Source organism: Molothrus ater, chromosome 4 (assembly GCF_012460135.2).
Source record: "Molothrus ater isolate BHLD 08-10-18 breed brown headed cowbird chromosome 4, BPBGC_Mater_1.1, whole genome shotgun sequence".
NCBI classification, from domain to species: domain Eukaryota; kingdom Metazoa; phylum Chordata; class Aves; order Passeriformes; family Icteridae; genus Molothrus; species Molothrus ater.
In genome coordinates, this window is record NC_050481.2 from 72,059,652 (window position 1) to 72,078,781 (window position 19,130).

At 55.7% G+C, this 19,130-nt stretch overlaps 1 protein-coding gene across 1 annotated transcript; it reads right to left on the bottom strand.

Annotated features, from left to right (window-relative positions):
- Positions 1-177: 177 nt before the first annotated feature.
- Positions 178-5,362, bottom strand: SPR (sepiapterin reductase). The gene is made up of 3 exons (XM_036381919.2): positions 4,969-5,362; positions 3,909-4,199; positions 178-3,135 (listed from the first exon to the last, which is right to left on the bottom strand). The coding sequence occupies exons 1-3, from the start codon at positions 5,360-5,362 to the stop codon at positions 2,945-2,947; spliced, it is 876 nt and encodes a 291-aa protein (XP_036237812.1). The 3' UTR covers positions 178-2,944.
- Positions 5,363-19,130: the final 13,768 nt, after the last annotated feature.

The window sequence follows — 19,130 nt, forward strand, 5'->3', positions numbered from 1 at the left end:
ATGAACACAGAATTAATGAAAGGGCTCAGAGAGGGGAGGCCAGGACTCCAGGAGGGAATTCTGGTGCCTTGCTGGGTGAAGCCAGTGCTTAACCCAGGATGCTCCTCCCTCCCTGGCAGGAATTCACCCACCCCCAAAGACACAGCAGAAACCCCAGGGCAGACAGGCCTCAGGATCTGAATGATTTTAGAATTTTAATGACTGGAGAGCCAGGGGGGCAAAAGCTGAGCTGCAGGGTTGGGGTGGAGGGGGCACAGAGGGGCATTTCCAGGTCACATTTCAGAGCTTCAAAACAACTTTTCTGCATCAGCTTTCCAGAGGAAAAGTCTCTGTGTGTCTGTGCCTGCTGGATGATGGGAAAATGACCAAAAAAACCCCATAAATAGTTAAAAGGAAGAGGCTGAAGCCCCAAAGCAAGGCTTGGACCCCAAACCTGCAAGGGCAGCAGGGCAGGAAGTCGGGGCTGTGCCTTTGCTGTGTGCTTTGCTCAGTTTCTGTGAGCTGGTGCCCCAGGCAGGCTCCCGAAAGCCCCAATTCCTGCGAGGCTGCTCCCTCTCCTGGTGCTCACTGGCGTTGGTGGGAGAGCGCCGGGAGAGGCTTTGCTGCTCTTTGAGCAGAGCCCAGCCCCGGGCAGCAGGGACAGAGCCAGGGCTCCAGGACTGTCACTGATATTCCTGGGAAATCCCTTGGCCAGCATTGCCCTCCGGAGAGGCCTCAGAAATAAATATCACCAAGAATTCTCTGATTGCTTGCAATGTGCTTTGGAGGCTGCTCACCCACTGGTGCATTTTGGTTGGTTCCATGTGAATTGTTCTTAATTAATGAGCAATCCCAGTCCAGCTGTGTCAGACTCTGGTCAGCCACAAGATTTTATTATTTCTTATATTATTTATATGATTCCTTTCTACCTTTCTGATGTCTCCTTTCTCTTTTCTTTAGTATCGCTTTAGTATATAATTTTCATATCATATCATATCATATCATATCAGCTTTCTGAAGCATGGAATCAAGATTCCCATCTCTTCCCTCATTCTGTGGGTCCTCAAACACCCCACAGGGGACATCCCCAGCCCAGGAACGGCTCCTTGGGGACAAAGGGGACACACATGGGGACACAGCTCCTGCCGGGGCTCCAGGACTGTCACTGATATTCCTGGGAAATCCCTTGGCCAGCATTGCCCTCCTGAGAGGCCTCAGAAATAAATATCACCAAGAATTCTCTGATTGCTTGCAATGTGCTCTGGAGGCTGCTCACCCACTGGTGCATCCTTGGTTGGTTCCATGTGAACTGTTCTTAATTAATGAGCAATCCCAGTCCAGCTGTGTCAGACTCTGGTCAGCCACAAGATTTTATTATTTCTTATATTATTTATATGATTCCTTTCTACCTTTCTGATGTCTCCTTTCTCTTTTCTTTAGTATCGCTTTAGTATATAATTTTCATATCATATCATATCATATCATATCATATCATATCAGCTTTCTGAAGCATGGAATCAAGATTCCCATCTCTTCCCTCATTCTGTGGGTCCTCAAACACCCCACAGGGGACATCCCCAGCCCAGGAACGGCTCCTTGGGGACAAAGGGGACACACATGGGGACACAGCTCCTGCCGGGGCTCCAGGACTGTCACTGATATTCCTGGGAAATCCCTTGGCCAGCATTGCCCTCCTGAGAAGCCTCAGAAATAAATATCACCAAGAATTCTCTGATTGCTTGCAATGTGCTCTGGAGGCTGCTCACCCACTGGTGCATCCTTGGTTGGTTCCATGTGAATTGTTCTTAATTAATGAGCAATCCCAGTCCAGCTGTGTCAGACTCTGGTCAGCCACAAGATTTTATTATTTCTTATATTGTTTATGATTTATATTATTCCTTTCTACCTTTCTGAAGTCTCCTTTCTCTTTTCTTTAGTATAGCTTTAGTATATAATTTTCATATCATATCATATCATATCAGCTTTCTGAAGCATGGAATCAAGATTCCCATCTCTTCCCTCATTCTGTGGACCCTCAAACACCCCACAAGGGACATCCCCAGCCCAGGAACGGCTCCTTGGGGACAAAGGGGACACACATGGGGACACAGCTCCTGCTGGGGCCCCAGGGATTGTCACTGATATTCCTGGGAAATCCCTTCGCCAGCATTGCCCTCCTGAGAGGCCTCAGAAATAAATATAACCAAGAATTCTCTGATTGCTTGCAATGTGCTCTGGAGGCTGCTCACCCACTGGTGCATTTTGGTTGGTTCCATGTGGATTTTTCTTAATTAATGAGCAATCCCAGTCCAGCTGTGTCAGACTCTGGTCAGCCACAAGATTTTATTATTTCTTATATTGTTTACATGATTCCTTTCTACCTTTCTGAAGTCTCCTTTCTCTTTTCTTTAGTATAGCTTTAGTATATAATTTTCATATAATATCATATCATATCAGCTTTCTGAAGCATGGAATCAAGATTCCCATCTCTTCCCTCATTCTGTGGACCCTCAAACACCCCACAGGGGACATCCCCAGGCCAGGAACGGCTCCTTGGGGACACAGATCCTGCTGGGGCCTCTGTGGGGCTGGCACAGCCCTTGCGGTGCCTTTGGCTCCCACAGACTCCTGAGTTTGAGCCTTCCAGGGAAAATTCCATCAGGACAAATCCCAAATCCCTGGGAATGAGGGACTGCAGCCCTGCCAGTGAGGGCTCAGCAGCAGGACAAGGCACACAGGGGCCCACAAGGGCACCACAAGGCACACAGAGACCAAAAAGGGCACCAAAAGGCACACAGAGACCAAAAAGGGCACTAAAAGGCACACAGAGACCAAAAAGGGCACCAAAGGGCACACAGAGATGTCCTTAAAGCCTCCCAGATCTCAGGATTTGAACAAGGTCCTGCTGGAGGCACCGGGGAAAGGCTCAGCTGGAAGCAGAGCAGGGAGGCAAAGGCGGAGGGGCTCAGATGTCAAAGAAATCCACGTGTGCTCCGGAGGGAAAGGAATCCTCCTGCAGGAGCTGGAGCAGCTTCTGGGCTGACACAGAGCTTGGGATGAGCTGCCCCTGCTCCTGCAGCCTCTGGAAGTGCTGGCGCAGCCCAGGGTCCCCAGTCTTGCTCCGGGCCAGGAGCTGCATGTCCGTGTCCAGAGGCCCTGGGGAAAGGAAAAATCACCCCAAAAATCACTTCAGGAGAGAGGAAAATCCAGGGCTTGTGTTCCCCTCTGGAGCCAGGTTGGGAGAGCTGGGAATGCTCCCCTGGAGAAGGGAAAATTCCTCAGAGTGCCTGGAGGGGCTCCAGGAGAGCTGGAGAGGGGCTGGGGACAAGGCCTGCAGGGACAGGAGCCAGGGAATGGCTCCCACTGGGAAAGGGGAGATTGGGCTGGGATCTTGGCAAGGAATTCCTGGCTGGGCTGGAATTCCCAGAGCAGCTGGGGCTGCCCCTGGATCCCTGGCAGTGCCCAAGGCCAGGTTGGACACTGGGGCTTGGATCCACCTGGGATCATGGAATCATCCTTGTGCCCATGCATGGGGTGGGATGGGATAATGGGATTATGGGATGGGATGGGATAACGGGATGGGATGGGATAATGGGATGGGATGGGGTTGCATAATGGGATAGGATGGGATAATGGGATGGCATGGGATAATGGGATGGGATGATGGGATGGGATAATGGGATGGCATGGGATAATGGGATGGGTTTTCAAGTCTCTTCCCCCCAACCCAGGCTGGAATTCCATGATCCTGATGGAAAAGCCAGCTGGGACATGGCCTTGGAGTGCAGCTGCTGCATCCAGCACAGGGAATTGGCCTCCCCCAGCTGTGCTGCTGGGGGCTGGAGGGGCAGGAGCAGGGCTGGGCTGCAGGAATGCCCATCCCAAAGGCAGGAGGAGGTGGACAAGCAGCAGGGAGCTGCTCTCCTCACCTGGGGCATAGTTGAGCACACGCACTCCGGGCTCCTCCAGGGCCAGCACGCGGAACATCATGTCCCTGGCAGCCTTCCCAGAGCAGTACAGGGCCCAGCTGGGGAAGGGCTCCAGGGCACACAGGGATGAGATGTTCACCACGGTCCTGCTGCAGCCTGGCCGTGCCCCAAAGGCCCTCAGGGCCGTGGAGGTCAGGCAGAGGGCAGAGCTGATGTTGAAGGAGAAGTAGGCGTTGATCTCCTCCAGGTCGGTGAGGTCCAGGAAGGATTTGGAGATGTCTCCCAAGGAGCCTGGGAATAGCAAATGTGGAATGGTTTGGGGTGGGGGGGATCTTAAAGAATGTCCTGTCACCACCCTGGCATGGCAGGGACACCTCCCACTGTCTCAGGGTGCTGCCAGTGTCCAGCCTAGCCCGGGACACCTCCAGAAAGATGGAAAATGAGTTCTTACAGATGGGATCAACCCCACAGCAGATCCCTTTGGCTGCCAGGTTCCATACCCAACACTTCCAGCCCATTTCGGGTCACAGTGGCCCAGCAGTGACAGGGGACAGGGACCTGTCCTGCCACCCCTGTGCCAATGCAAACAGCTCCCAGCCTGGAGCACAAAGTCCCCAAGGGCCACCATGGGTCCTGTGCCAGTGCAGCCCCAGATCCTGGAAGCCCTATGGAACCCAGGGCTGATTTAAAGCCACTATGGATAAAAAGGGCATTGAAGGCATTAAAGGCATGAGGAAGGACCCACAAGGTGGGGCTGGAAATTTGTCTGAAAGTTTGGATTCAGGGAGCAGGGGGATGAGAAGGTGCAGGAGGGCAACTGGAACAGCAAAACCAAAAAACTGGAGCAGCAAAGCACTGCCAGGAACCCCCCCAATTAATTCCTTTAATAAACCCCCACCGGGACAGGGGGGAAATCCCGGAGCTCCTTTTCTCTTTCGGGTTATTTGCCGGCACCCCAAGCCCGGAACCGCGCGGGGCTGCCCCGGCTGCCCCCGGGGGCGGAGGGGAGCGGCTCGGGGAGGGGACAGGGAGGGGACAGGCGGGGACAGCCGTGTCGTACCGGCGTTGTTGACCAGCAGCAGGCGGCCGAAGGACGCGTCCCGCAGCAGCTCCCGCAGGGCAGCGCCCGCCCTCCGCAGCCCCTCCTCGGAGCCCAGGTCAGCGGGCACGCACTGCACCCGCAGCCCGCTGCTGCCGGGGCCGCTCTCGGGGCCGCTCCCGGTGGCACTGCCGGTGGCCCCGGCGCGCAGCTCGGTCGCCAGCTCGGCCAGCGCATCCGCGGAGCGCGCCAGCAGCATCAGCACCGAGCCGGGCCCGAGCTGCGGCGCCAGCAGCCGCGCCAGGCTGCGGCCGAAGCCGCGGGAAGCGCCCGTCACCACGCAGGCGGTGGCGGCCCAGCGCCCCGGTCCCGGTCCCGGTCCCGGTCCCGCTCCCGCTCCCGGTGCCCGCTCCATCCCGGAACCCAGCGGAGGGGGCGTGGGAACGCGCCTGCCCACGTGACCCGCCCCATTCATGGCCCTGCCGCTTTGTGAATGGCCGCTCGGAGCGCGCGGGCAGCGCCGCCGCCTCTGATTGGTCGGCCTCAGAGGGCTCGGCCCGCTGCGGGCTCGGGGGGCGTGGTCGGGGCGGGGCGCCCCCTGGCGGCCGCTCTGAGGGGGTGCGGCTTCTGTGAGGGAGCGGCGGGGCGGGAACGGGACCGGGACCGGGACCGGGAAAGGGAAAGGGAACGGGAAAAGGAACAGGAACGGGACCGGGAATGAGCCCGGCACCAAGAACAGCCACGGGACCGGGATCGGAACCAGCAACGAGCGCGAACAGGAGCAGGTCTGGTAGTGCGGCTGCGTCCCTGGAGCGCCGGGCCTTGCCTGCCCACAGTGCGGCCGCCCCTGGCCTTTCCCCCGTTACGTTTATTCAATGCACTTTTCAGCGTATTTTTCAAATATCTTTAAATCAAATTTTTAATCTTTAAAAAAACGTTAAAATATATCTTTTTAAAAGTATATTTTTAATTTGTTTTCCCCACGGATGTAAATTCCCTTTTATTGTGCCTGCCCAGCCTTGTCACTTGCTACTCCTGCAGGGCACCAAAGCCTTCCCTCCCCTTTTCCCTCTGCAATCCCGATTTTTGGCACCCAGCACTAATACTTTACTAGGGAGTAAAAGCCCTCTCTGATCACGAAAAGCCCTAAAATCCTTTTAAAAAATAAATACCTCTGTGCATGAAGGTGCAGACAGCTTTCGGGGGGGTTTTCCAAGGAATACCTGGTCTGTATGGAATATAAGCAAGGAATACCTGGTCTGTATGCAAGGGGCTGGCAGCAGGGCTTGCATGCCCAGCTGTTCAATGCCAGGCCAGATGGTTCCAGGCAGGTAATGGAGTGGGATTTCACTCAATTAAGCAGCCACAGACTGGGCTGGAACCTTCCAGCACTCTAATAAAGCATTAAAAATTCATGGCATGGCAAAAACCCAAGAGCGCTATTTGTTTTGCTAAAGCAAATCTTACACATTCGGCGAAATTAAGATCATCAGCAAAAAAAAAAAAAAAAAAAAAAAAAAAGACAGCAAATGTGTATTTTTTTCACAAGTAGCTTCTTGATGGCAGAACTTGCTTCAGTCACTGCCAGTTCCCCCCTTCCCCCTTTGGCAGCCCCAGTCTCCTGCATCCATCAGGATTGCTGCCCTGCTTCCCAGCCTGGCAGCCACACGGGCTTGGAAATGGGCACCGTTTGCTGGCCTGCCCCTTCCAGCAGCCCAGCTCTGCATCAGGACAGTCCTGATCCCTGCAGGTGTTCCAGAGGACTTGGAATTGCCTTTGGAAGGTGTTCCTGCCCACGGTGGGAGTTTGGAATGGGATGGGCTTTAAGGTGGCTCCCAACCCAAACCATTCTGTGGTTTAGGATGGATTTTATTTTTAGCTGCTGAAAGTTGCTCCTGCTGAGTTAAATTTTTTTAAAATTTAAAAATCAGTGGGAGGGAACTTGTGACCAAACGAGCCCAGAACTGGAACTGGAGACCTGAGAAACGATCATGGAATCCCAGAATAGTTTGGGTTGGGAAGGGATCTTAAAGATCATCTCATCCCAGGGCAGGGACACCTCCTGCTATCCCAGGTGGCTCCAAGTTCAGTCCAGCCTGGCCTGGGGCAGTCCCAGGGATCCAGGGCAGGCCCAGCTGCTCTGGGAATCGCATTCCAGCCCCTCCCGGGGAAGATCAGTGTCCACAATTCCCGAGGCTGCTCTGGGAATCGCATTCCAGCCCCTCCCGGGGAAGATCAGTGTCCACAATTCCCGAGGCTGCTCTGGGAATCGCATTCCAGCCCCTCCCGGGGAAGACGAGTGTCCACAATTCCCGAGGCTGCTCTGCATCGCTCCCAGCCGGCGCTGGGGGGACTCATTGCGCTCCGAGCCCCGGCAGGGATTTGCTGTGGCTGCCCCGCTCCGGTGTGACAGGGACACGTCCCACGGAGCCCTCTGGCGCTGGGAACGCGGGCAGGCGCCTCTCGGCCTGGATCCGGCCAGGGAACAGCAGGAAATCCACAGAACTCTTCCATCCGTGCTCAGGCTCCTGCTCTTCCCTTGGTGTCAGGGAATCACAGAACCCACAGGGCTGGGAAGGATCTCTGGGATCAGTGAGTCCAACCATCCCAGCACTGCCAGGGCCACCAGTGCCCTATGTCCCCAAGGGCCACAGCCACAGGGCTGTGAAATCCCTGCAGGGATGGGGACTCCAGCCCTGCCCTGGGAAACTTGGACAGGTTTGGTTGTGTCAGTGACACGGAAAATCCAGAGGGATCTGAGGGGATTCCCTCAGGGGGAGCCCCTTCCAGAGGGAAAGCCCATCCCAGGGTTGTGGGGATGCTGTGGAGCTGCCACTGCCCTGCTGTGCCACTGCCCTGCTGTGCCACTGCCCTGCTGTGACACTGCAGCCCTGTGCCACTGCAGTCCTGTGACACTGCAGTCCTGTGACACTGCCCTGCTGTGACACTGCAGTCCTGTGGCACTGCCCTGCTGTGCCACTGCAGTCCTGTGACACTGCAGCCCTGTGACACTGCCCTGCTGTGCCACTGCAGTCCTGTGACACTGCAGTCCTGTGACACTGCCCTGCTGTGACACTGCAGTCCTGTGGCACTGCCCTGCTGTGACACTGCCCTGTGCCACTGCCCTGCTGTGACACTGCAGCCCTGTGACACTGCAGTCCTGTGACACTGCAGTCCTGTGACACTGCCCCGTGCCACTGCCCTGCTGTGACACTGCAGCCCTGTGCCACTGCCCTGCTGTGACACTGCAGTCCTGTGCCACTGCCCTGCTGTGACACCACCCTGTGCCACTGCCCTGCTGTGCCACTGCAGTACTGTGCCACTGCCCTGCTGTGACACTGCAGTCCTGTGACACTGCAGCCCTGTGCCACTGCCCTGCTGTGGCACTGCCAGGGTTCCTTAGAGAGGGGCACAGGACTGGCCTCGATGGCTTTCAGGAGGAGCCCTGGGGGTTTCTGTCCTGGCAGCCACCCCAGGTGGCCCTGGCTGCTGTCACCGCTGACGTGGCTCCCGAGGTGGCCCTGCCTATTGTCATTGTGGCTGTGGCTCCACAGCAGGGCGAGGCTGGCAGTTGTCACCTTGGCAGTTGTCACCTTGGCTGTTGTCACCGTGGCTGTGGCTTTGGAGGTGTCCCTGGCGGTTGTCACCCTTGCTATGGCTCCCTGGCCAGGTGTCCCTGGCGGTTGTCACCATTGCTGTGGCTCCCAAGGTGTCCCTGGCTGTTGTCACCATTGCTGTGGCTCCCGAGGTGTCCCTGTCACTTGTCCCCATGGCCATGGCTCCCAAGGTGTCCCTCGCAGTTGTCACCATTGCTGTGGCTCCCGAGGTGTCCCTGTCACTTGTCCCATGGCTGTGGCTCCCGAGGTGTCCCTGTCACTTGTCCCCGTGGCCATGGCTCCCGAGGTGTCCCTGTCACTTGTCCCATAGCTGTGGCTCCTGAGGTGTCCCTGTCACTTGTCCCATGGCTGTGGCTCCCGAGGTGTCCCTGTCACTTGTCCCCGTGGCCATGGCTCCCGAGGTGTCCCTGTCACTTGTCCCATGGCTGTGGCTCCTGAGGTGTCCCTGTCACTTGTCCCCATGGCCGTGGCTCCCGAGGTGTCCCTGTCACTTGTCCCATGGCTGTGGCTCCCGAGGTGTCCCTGTCACTTGTCCCCATGGCCGTGGCTCCCGAGGTTGTCCCTGTCACTTGTCCCCATGGCCGTGGCTCCCGAGGTGTCCCTGTCACTTGTCCCCATGGCCATGGCTCTGAGGTGTCCCTGTCACTTGTCCCCGTGGCCATGGCTCCCGAGGTGTCCCTGTCACTTGTCCCATGGCCATGGCTCCCGAGGTGTCCCTGTCACTTGTCCCCGTGCCGTGGCTCCCGAGGTGTCCCTGTCACTTGTCCCCGTGCCGTGGCTCCTGAGGTGTCCCTGTCACTTGTCCCCGTGCCGTGGCTCCTGAGGTGTCCCTGTCACTTGTCCCCGTGGCCATGGCTCCCGAGGTGTCCCTGTCACTTGTCCCCGTGCCGTGGCTCCCGAGGTGTCCCTGTCACTTGTCCCCGTGCCGTGGCTCCTGAGGTGTCCCTGTCACTTGTCCCCGTGGCCATGGCTCCCGAGGTGTCCCTGTCACTTGTCCCCGTGGCCGTGGCTCCCGAGGTGTCCCTGTCACTTGTCCCATGGCCGTGGCTCCCGAGGTGTCCCTGTCACTTGTCCCATGGCCATGGCTCCTGAGGTGTCCCTGTCACTTGTCCCATGGCCGTGGCTCCCAGCGCTGCAGGCAGGGCGGGTGTGGCCTCACTCCTGAGTGGCCCTTAGGCCACCCCAGCTGTGGGACCCCCTGGTGTCTGTCCCCAGCTCATTGTGTCACCTCCCTAGGACAGCCCGAGGACTCCGGCTGCATGCAGCTGGATTGTGGCAGGAAGGAGGGTGGGATGGGATAATGGGATAATGGGATAATGGGATAATGGGATGGGATGGGATAATGGGATAATGGGATGATGGGATGGGATGGGATGGGATGGCATGGGATAGGATGGGATAATGGGATGGGATGGGATAATGGGATGGGATAATGGGATGGGATAATGGGATGGGATGGGATGGCATGGGATAGGATGGGATAATGGGATGGGATAATGGGATGGGATAATGGGATGGGATAATGGGATGGGATGGCATGGGATGGCATGGGATAGGATGGGATAATGGGATGGGATGGGATAATGGGATGGGATAATGGGATGGGATAATGGGATGGGATAATGGGATGGGATGGGATGGCATGGCATGGGATAGGATGGGATAATGGGATGGGATGGGATGGGATGGCATGGGATGGGATGGGATGGGATGGGATGGGATGGGATGGGATGGGATGGGATGGCATGGGATGGGATGGGATAGGATAGGATGGGATAGGATGGGATAGGATAATGGGATGGGATAATGGGATGATGACATGGCATGGCAATGCATGGAATGGCATGGGATGGCATGGGATGGCATGGCATGGCATGGCATGGCATGGGATGGCATGGGATGGCATGGGATGGGATGGGATGGGATAGGATAATGGGATGGGATAATGGGATGATGGCATGGCATGGCAATGCATGGAATGGCAATGCATGGAATGGCATGGCATGGCATGGCATGGCATGGCATGGCATGGCATGGCATGGCATGGCATGGGATGGCATGGGATGGCATGGCATGGGATGGGATGGGATGGGATGGGATGGGATGGGATGGGATGGGATGGGATGGCATGGGATGGCATGGGATGGGATGGGATAGGATAATGGGATGGGATAATGGGATCATGGCATGGCATGGCATGGCATGGCATGGCATGGCATGGCATGGGATGGCATGGCATGGCATGGCATGGGATGGCATGGCATGGCATGGCATGGCATGGGCTGAGAGGCACAGCAGGATCCCCACTCCTGCAGCTGTGAGGATAAAAGGAGCCTGCAGGGAGGAAATCTCTCCCCGTTCTGGGATGGGAGGGGGGATTTCCCTCCTGCTCATAAATTGTGGCTCCTCCTTTGCCATCCTGCAGCCCCAGCACAGAATTCCCACATGGAGCAGCCCTGGGGTGGGATTCATCTCTTAGGTCTTCAAATCCTGCCTTGATGGAGCTAAGCCCTTCTTGTGGGATTTGGGAGGACTTTAGAGACCCCAGCCAAAAGATCTTCACCCCAGATTTCCACCAGAGATCCCAGAGCTGGATTTAATGAAAGCAGGAACTCAGATTTGAAAAATCCTTCACAAAGGCTGGTTTTAGTTAAGGTGTCAGGACATGGGTTGGACTCATTGGTCTTGAAGGTCTCTTTCAACCTCATCATTCTGTGAATCCTGGGAAGGTTGAAGCCATAGCTCCAGGGCTGAAATCCAACTTCAGTCTGCCCAAGATAATAATTTCCTGTAGCCAGATGAAAAGGTGGAATAAAATCCACAAGGAAACAGAAGTTGTGATTTGGAGCATCCAGCTATGTCCCAAACAGAGATTTGGGGAACAATTACAAAAATATTAGGCTTAAAAATTGATTTCAGACCTTAAATGTAACACAGAGCAGGACTTCAACCACTGAGTGCTGTGGCTGGAAAATGTAGATTTATCCTGCAGAAATATTTTGTGGGGACTGGAATATTTGGAATATTAGGCTTAAAAATTGATTTCAGTCGTTAAATGTAGCACAGGGCAGGATTTTAAATACTGCTGTGGCTGGAAAACATGGATTTATCCTACAGAAATACCTAGTGGGGACTGGAATATTTGGAATATTAGGCTTAAAAATTGATTTCAGTTCTTAAATGTAACACAGAGCAGGACTTCAACCACTGAGTGCTGTGGCTGGAAAATGTGGATTTATCCTGCAGAAACACCTTGTGGAATACTGGAATATTTGGAAGTCTGGACTATTTTGTGGTTATGTGGGTGAATCCACGGGAGGCCAACTGTCGGGTCTGGCTGTCTGTCTGTCTCTGCCCCCACACGGGTAGGGTGGTTCTGGGGCAGCCTGCGTTTCAAAGGACGAGTCTGGACTCTTCAGCTTTTCCATCTTCAGATTGTTTATTGTTTCTTATCTACAGAATTTTCTGTCTGCCCAACAGAGGTCTGATCTGCAAGGCAGCCAAGGGCACTCTGACCATCCACGGGGCGGTCATGTCTTTTTATACTAAAATCTACGTACATGATATTTACCTTTATTTTCCAATACTTTTCACCCATGTTGGCAAGTGCACCTTCACCATAAACCAATCCCCAAGTGCCAACATCACCGCAGGAGATGGAGGACAAGAAGAAGAAAGAAGAAGGACGAGACACGCCCTGATCCCTCCATCTTGTCTCCATAACCCCCCTGTACCAAAAACCTTAAAGTTTATATTTCACCCTCTAAATGTGTCCCTTTTACACCCTTCACTCTAAAGTGGTTCTCATGTCCTCAAACTGCTGTCACTTCTGTGGATGGATCAAAATCAAGCCACCAAGCACTCTTGGCAACATTCCAGGATTTCCGAGACCCCCAAGGGTTCTCCTGGCATCTCTGGACATCTCTGGCAGTCGGGGCCGGGGGTGGAATCCCTGTGAATGCCCCTCGGGAATTGCAGCCTGGCTGCTGCGGCTGCCGTGCGGCTGCCGGGACGGTGACACGGGGGGTGACAAGGGGGGTGACAGCCGTGCCCTGCTCGGGGCTGGCAGCGGCAGCAGGAGCAGCCCTGGCCCTGCGGCTGCTCCATCCCAGATGTGCCCTTTCCCTTCCTTTCTCCCAGCAAAGGGCAGCCGAGGCGCGGGATTCCCGCAGCGCGGCAGGATCGCGTTCCAGGGGCACCACCGGGTAAGGCACAGAGAGAGGGAGAGAGGGAGGGAGGGAGGGAGGGATGGATGGAGGGAGGGAGGGAGGGAGGGATGGATGGAGGGATGGATGGAGGGATGGACGGAGGGATGGAGGGAGGGATGGATGGAGGGATGGAGGGAGGGATGGATGGAGGGATGGAGGGAGGGATGGAGGGAGGGAGGGAGGGAGGGAGGGAGGGAGGGAGGGAGGGACGGATGGAGGGATGGAGGGAGGGATGGAGGGATGGAGGGAGGGAGGGAGGGAGGGAGGGAGGGAGGGAGGGAGGGAGGGAGGGATGGAGGGAGGGATGGATGGATGGATGGATGGAGGAATGGAGGGAGGGATGGACGGAGGGAGGGAGGGAGGGAGGGAGGGAGGGAGGGATGGACGGAGGGAGGGAGGGAGGGATGGAGGGAGGGAGGGAGGGAGGGATGGATGGAGGGATGGACGGAGGGATGGAGGAATGGAGGAATGGAGGGAGGGAGGGATGGAGGGAGGGAGGAGCCACGGGCGGCTCTGCGGGAGCAGGGATGTGTTTATTCCCTGGGATTGCCCGCAGGGTGCTGAAGGTCAGCCCTGTTAGGAGAATTCATCCACAAACACCAGAGGTTTATGTCCAAAAAGGAGACAGAGGAGTCCTTTGACTTTATTCCAATAAAGGCAGAGGCCATGGGGCATTCCCCTGGGGTCTTTCACCTTTTTGGAGGATGCAGCCTCCTTTTTATCCCAATTTCCAGCCACATTTCCCTTCTCTCTTTCCCCATTGGCTGAGGTACTTGAGAGGTTCAGACTTCCCGGAACACCTGATACCAAAGATTCCCCTCTAATGTACAACCCTCCCTTTTAACTTCTAATTCTTACAGAATTTTTTTCTTCCCCATCGTTTCTTTCATCTCTCAATGTGTAATTTCGTTTATCAGCAAACCCAAAGTTTATTTGTAAAAGCAAATATCTTTTCCCATTCATCAATCAGTGGAATCCTTCCCATTTCTTTTATCTCCCAGAGCTGGTTTTATCTCCCAGCAGCCCCACAGCTTGTTTGGAAGGACAAATCTGCCATTCCTCTCAGCCCTGCAGAGGGAATCCAGGGAATTGCTGCTCCCCCAGAGCAAACAGGGAGAGAGAAAGGGCAGGAAAGTGTGAGGGGAGAAAAGGGCGGGAAAGTATGAGGGGAGAAAATGGTGGGGGAGTGAGAGGGGGGAAATGAAGGGAAAATGTGGGGTGAGGAAATGGTGGGAAAGTGTGAGGGGAGGAAGTGAAGGGAGAGTGTGAGGGCAGAGGTGCTGAGGCAGCACCGGGACTGTCACTGTCACTGCACCTGGCATTGTGGGCTCTGCCTGCTCCTGTCCTTGCTGAGACAGAGACAATACAAAGCAACACACTCCATTTTCAGAAGGCTTCCAGCTGGTTTTATTCTAGCATGCTTGCTTTTTATACATTCTTACAAAGCTCTTAACTTTACTCATTGGTCGTGAGAGACAAACAAAGTGCTCATTGGAGCAGGCAGCTGCAGGTTTCTCTTATTTATCCTTCTTTCTTTCTTGGTTTCTGTGTCAGTGACCTTGGCAGGAAATTCTTTCAGGGGTAAACGTGGATCCTCTCATCAAACTCCTCTGTGGCTCCCAGAAGTGGCTGTAAAACCTCTTCCACACGCTCTGGGGAGGGAAACTGAGCCCTGAGCCTGCCCAGCCTGGCTGGGACCTGGGGGTTGGTGAGGGCAGCAGGGAGAGCAGGAGGAGCTGGGCATGGAGGGGAGGAGCAGGAGGGCTCCAGCAGCTCCAGGGCTCCAGCTCCACAGCCCAAAAGGAGGGCCCTGCCCAGGGGCATCCCCTGAGTGTCCCTGCAGGAGGGGTTGTCCAGGTCTGGCCTCGTTTGAGCCTCTCTTCCCACTGTTAATTCCTGGATTTGTGGCTAAACCCGTGATCCCACTGGGAAATGTTTTCCTGAATGGCACTGGAGAGAGCAGATGGAAGCCTGGCTTGGCCTCGTGCCTGCCTGTCACTGCTGGATGGAGGGAGGACAGCACAGAACCACTGGAAAATCCAGCAGGGAGAAGGGGAAAAGGAAGGAGAAAAGCCAGGAGACTTTGCAGGAGTTTGACCAAACCCCAGCACAAAACGAAACCCCCAAATAACCACAACAAGCAAGAGGTTGTGAAGTTAAAAACAAAATAAAAGTAAATAAATTCTGATGATTGTGTTGCTCCAGGGATTTGGGACAGCTGCTCCTGGCTTTGGGAAGTCATGGACAGAGGCTGATTGTTGAACCAGAAAGGAACTTGCACACCAGGCTTGTCTGACCCATCACATTTATTTTTTAGGAAGTTTTGGCCCACTAGGGAAGTTCTGGAGGCCTGGCAAACACTGTGGGGTCAGTAATTAAAAGGGGGAGATTTTAAAGCATTACCAGGCTGTTGTCAGCTCTATAAAACCCAATTATCTGGAGCTTCATTAGGAGGAAATTAAGGGAATATAAAAGGGATAATGGCAGCCAGAAGGGTTTAAGGCCAATAGAATCTGTCAGGCAAAGCCAATCTCATTTTTTAGGATTATGAGCCATCTTTGCTACACCCATGTTGGCCTTGCCTGATGATTTGATTAATAAATTCCAACAATACCCATTCAGCAGGGTTATGGCAGTGACTGGGGAGAAGAAATAAATAAATCAACTTCTTGTGGACAGGCTCTCAAACGGGACGAAGTTTGTGTGGCAGCAAATAATGAGGACAAATCCCAGGCAGACGCCAGCAATGAATATTCATGTGAAGGTGACAAATGCTACAGTCTGGGGACAAAGAGTGGGGTTTTTCTTATAGAATGGGACATTTTATCCCGGGCAGAGCTGGAGGTGGTGATGGGGAATCAGCTGGATGTGATGCTGTGGCCACACAACCTCGGGGAGGAGCAGATGGATGGGGTTCCCCTTGGGTTTTGGGGACCATTTGATTTCTGTTCCTTGCTAAGCCCATCCTGGGCTCATCCTCAGCAGCAGCAGGGATTGAGGGAGGGGATTCTGCCCCTCTGGCCTGCCCAGGTGAGACCCCACCTGCAGAGCTGCCCCAGCCCTGGGGAGAGCATGGAGCTGCTGAAACCAGGCCAGAGGAGGAACCAAAGATGTTTGGAGGGTTAGACCAAAACTGAACATGAGATCACCTCTGCTCTGGAGCCAGGCTGGGAAAGCTGGGGGTGCTCACCTGGAGAGGAAAAGGATCCAGGGAAAACTTTCTGCAGCCTTCCAGTGCTATAAAAAATAGAGAGAGCAACTTTTTATATCAGCAGATAGTGGTAGGACAGGGGAAATGGTTTTAAACTGAAAGAGGAGAGATTTAGATGGGATCTTGGCAAGGAATTCCTGCCTGGGAGGGTGGGCAGGGGCTGGGCTGAAATTCCCAGATTTGCTGGGGCTGCCCCTGGATCCCTGGCAGTGCCCAAGGCCAGGTTGGACACTGGGCTTGGAGCAGCCTGGGACAGTGGGAGGTGTCCCTGCCATGGCAGAGGGTGGCACTGGATGGGCTTTAAGGTCCTGTGGAGGCTCCAGAGGAACTGTGGAGGCTCTGCAGAGCTCCCCTGGGAACAGTTCCCAGCCCAGCCCCAGATCAGGATCCACCCTGCGATTTTCACCCCCATTCCTCCCATTGCTGATGTGTCTCTTTGATTCCTGGTCCTAGGAAAGCTTCTGCAGATCCCCATGGTGACACTGGTGGGGGACACATCTCCCTGGTCACATCCAAAGTGACACCGTGCTTGGGAAGCTGTGGGGAGAGTTGGTGAGCTCCACGGGAACTGAGGGAGCTGGAGCAGGAGTGTGGTGAGGAGCAGGGAACAGAGCTGGCCAGGGGCTGGAGAATCCCTGAGGGAGCTGGGCAGGGGCTGCAGAATCCCTGAGGGAGCCGGGCAGGGGCTGCAGAGTCCCTGAGGGAGCCGGGCAGGGGCTGCAGAGTCCCTGAGGGAGCTGGGCAGGGGCTGCAGAGTCCCTGAGGGAGCCGGGCAGGGGCTGCAGAATCCCTGAGGGAGCCGGGCAGGGGCTCAGCCTGGAGCAAAGGAGGCTCAGGGGGCCCTTGTGGCTCTGCACAGCTCCTGCCAGGAGGGCACAGCCGGGGGGATTTGGGATCTTATCCCAGGGAACAGGGACAGGAGCAGAGGGAACGGCCTCAGGGGAGCTCAGGGTGGGCACTGGGGACATTCCTCATGGAAAGGGCAGGGCTGGAGTCCCCATCCCTGGGGGGATTTCACAGCCCTGCGGATGTGGCACCTGGGGACATGGTGAGTGAGTGGTGGCAGTGCTGGGCAATGGTTGGACTCTGTGATCTTGAAAGTCTTTTCCAGCTTTAATGACTCCAAGTTTTCACCAGTCTCTCCTTACTCTGCCTGTGTTGTTCCAGTCCTGGAGCCTCATTCTGGGGAGTTCTTTTATCCCCTTCTCATTTCACACAGTGACAATGGAAGTGTCCCTGCCCTTGGCAGGGAGGTTGGAACCAGATGATCTTTGATCCCTTCGAACCCCACCCATTCCACAATTCCACATTATTTACATCAGCAGCGTTCCACCCTCACAAGCAGCGCTGAGGGAGGCCCAGATGTGGAGAATTTTATTTCTATCTCAGAAGGTGAAACAACAAAAGCAAAGGCAGAGCCCTCGGTGGTGTCACAATCTGGGATTCCTGCTCCCATCCCGCTGTGGCATTCCCGTGCAAGGACAGCACCTGATAAGGTGTGCTGGGAACTGGACATTCCAGTGCTGTGTTCCCAAAAAAAACCGATAACAGGAACAACCAGCGGCTCCCAACGGGAGCCACACCGGCAGCCAGGAGACCTCAGCACCCAGGGGTGCTCCTGCAGGATGTTCTGCGCTGCTTTGGAGGAGGATCCGCTGTGCCCTCGGATCCCACAGCTCACGGGGGTGCACCCGGCAGGGGCTGGGACGGGCAGGAGGCAGCTCAGAGGCGGCTCGGTGTCTGCAGGAGCTCCTTCTGCCGGGGAGATGTGTGCGAGTGTCCTTCGAACAGTCCCGGGGGCAGAGGATGCCGAGGAGCGGCTTCGAGATGGGGCTTAATGACTGCAGGGACTTCGGGCAGCGGCTTTGTCACAGAGCCCGGACAGACAAAAGGGAGCTCCTGAAATTTGGGGTTAATTTCAACCAACGGGTTTGTCACAGAGTGGGGACAGACTCCTGAAAAATACAAATGGGACTTCCTGAGCTTTGGGGTTAATTTCACCCTGACTCCTGAAACTCCAGACAAGTGGGAGCTCCTGAAATTTGGGGTTAATTTCACCCTGGTTCCTGGCACAGACAAGTGGGAGCTCCTGAGCTTTGGGGTCAATTTCTGGCCGCTTTAATTTCAAGGGTTTGTCACAAATCCCGGGCACCCTGACTTCTGAAACAGACGGGGCTGCACTCCAGAACGGGAGTTCCCGAACTTTGGGGTGAAATGCTGGGTTCAAGCGGGGATGGGGAGCAGGCAGCTGGGGAAAGCTGCACCTTCCTTAGCAATGGGGAATGGAAGGGGCAGCACGTGGCCGGAGTTTGGGATAAAATGGAGGCTTTGCACTCTGAAACCTTGAGAGAGAAAACCCAGCAGGCTGTGCCTGGTGAACTCTCCCTTTATCTGAATAAAGCTGCAAGACTCCTCTGCCTCCTTTGGGACACTGGTTTTTCCCAGCGGGATTTTCCACACATGTTGTGACCATGGTCACCTTTTCATCGATTATGGGGCTGAGGGACAGCATGGGGCAGGAGGGGACAGCATGGGGCAGGAGGAGCAGGGCCTGCCTCTGCTCGGGGCAGGGACACAGGGTCTATCCTGCCGGGATGTCACAACGGTGTCACTGCCGTGGGGCTGTGTCCTCTCACGGGGAGGACATGAGGACAGTGCCATGGGGCTGGGTCCCCTAAGGAGGTGTCCAAGCCATGGGGCATAACACAAGGCAGTGTCATGGGGCTGTGTCCTTTCCTGGGGACAACAGGGGGACAGTGCCATGGGGCTGTGTCATTCACAGAGGTGTCCAAGCCATGGGGCTGTGTCCCTCAAGGGGAGGACATGGGGACAGTGCCATGGGGCTGTGTCATTCACAGAGGTGTCCAAGCCATGGGGCTGTGTCCCTCAAGGGGAGGACACGGGGACAGTGCCATGGGGACTGCCACGGGGCTCTCATTCACGGAGATGTGTCCCCTCGATGGGTACGACACCCTCCCCACCCAATCTTCCCCCAGTCCCAGGGCCGCGCTGCTCCGTCCGTCCCTCCTTGGGCGGAGCGGCCGCGCAGGCCCGGCCCCCTCCCGCACTACATCTCCCATGGTGCCGCGCGGCCCAGTCCCGCTCGCGGACTACATCTCCCGTGGTTCCTCGCGCGGCGCGGCCCCT

Coding starts and splice junctions, on each gene's coding strand:
- SPR (XM_036381919.2), bottom strand. CDS start 5,362: ATGGAGCGGGCACCGGGAGCGGGAGCGGGACCGGGACCGGGACCGGGA. Junction 4,200..4,968: donor GCTGCTGGTCAACAACGCCG/GTACGACACGGC, acceptor TGCTATTCCCAG/GCTCCTTGGGAGACATCTCC. Junction 3,136..3,908: donor TGTGCTCAACTATGCCCCAG/GTGAGGAGAGCA, acceptor TCCTTTCCCCAG/GGCCTCTGGACACGGACATG.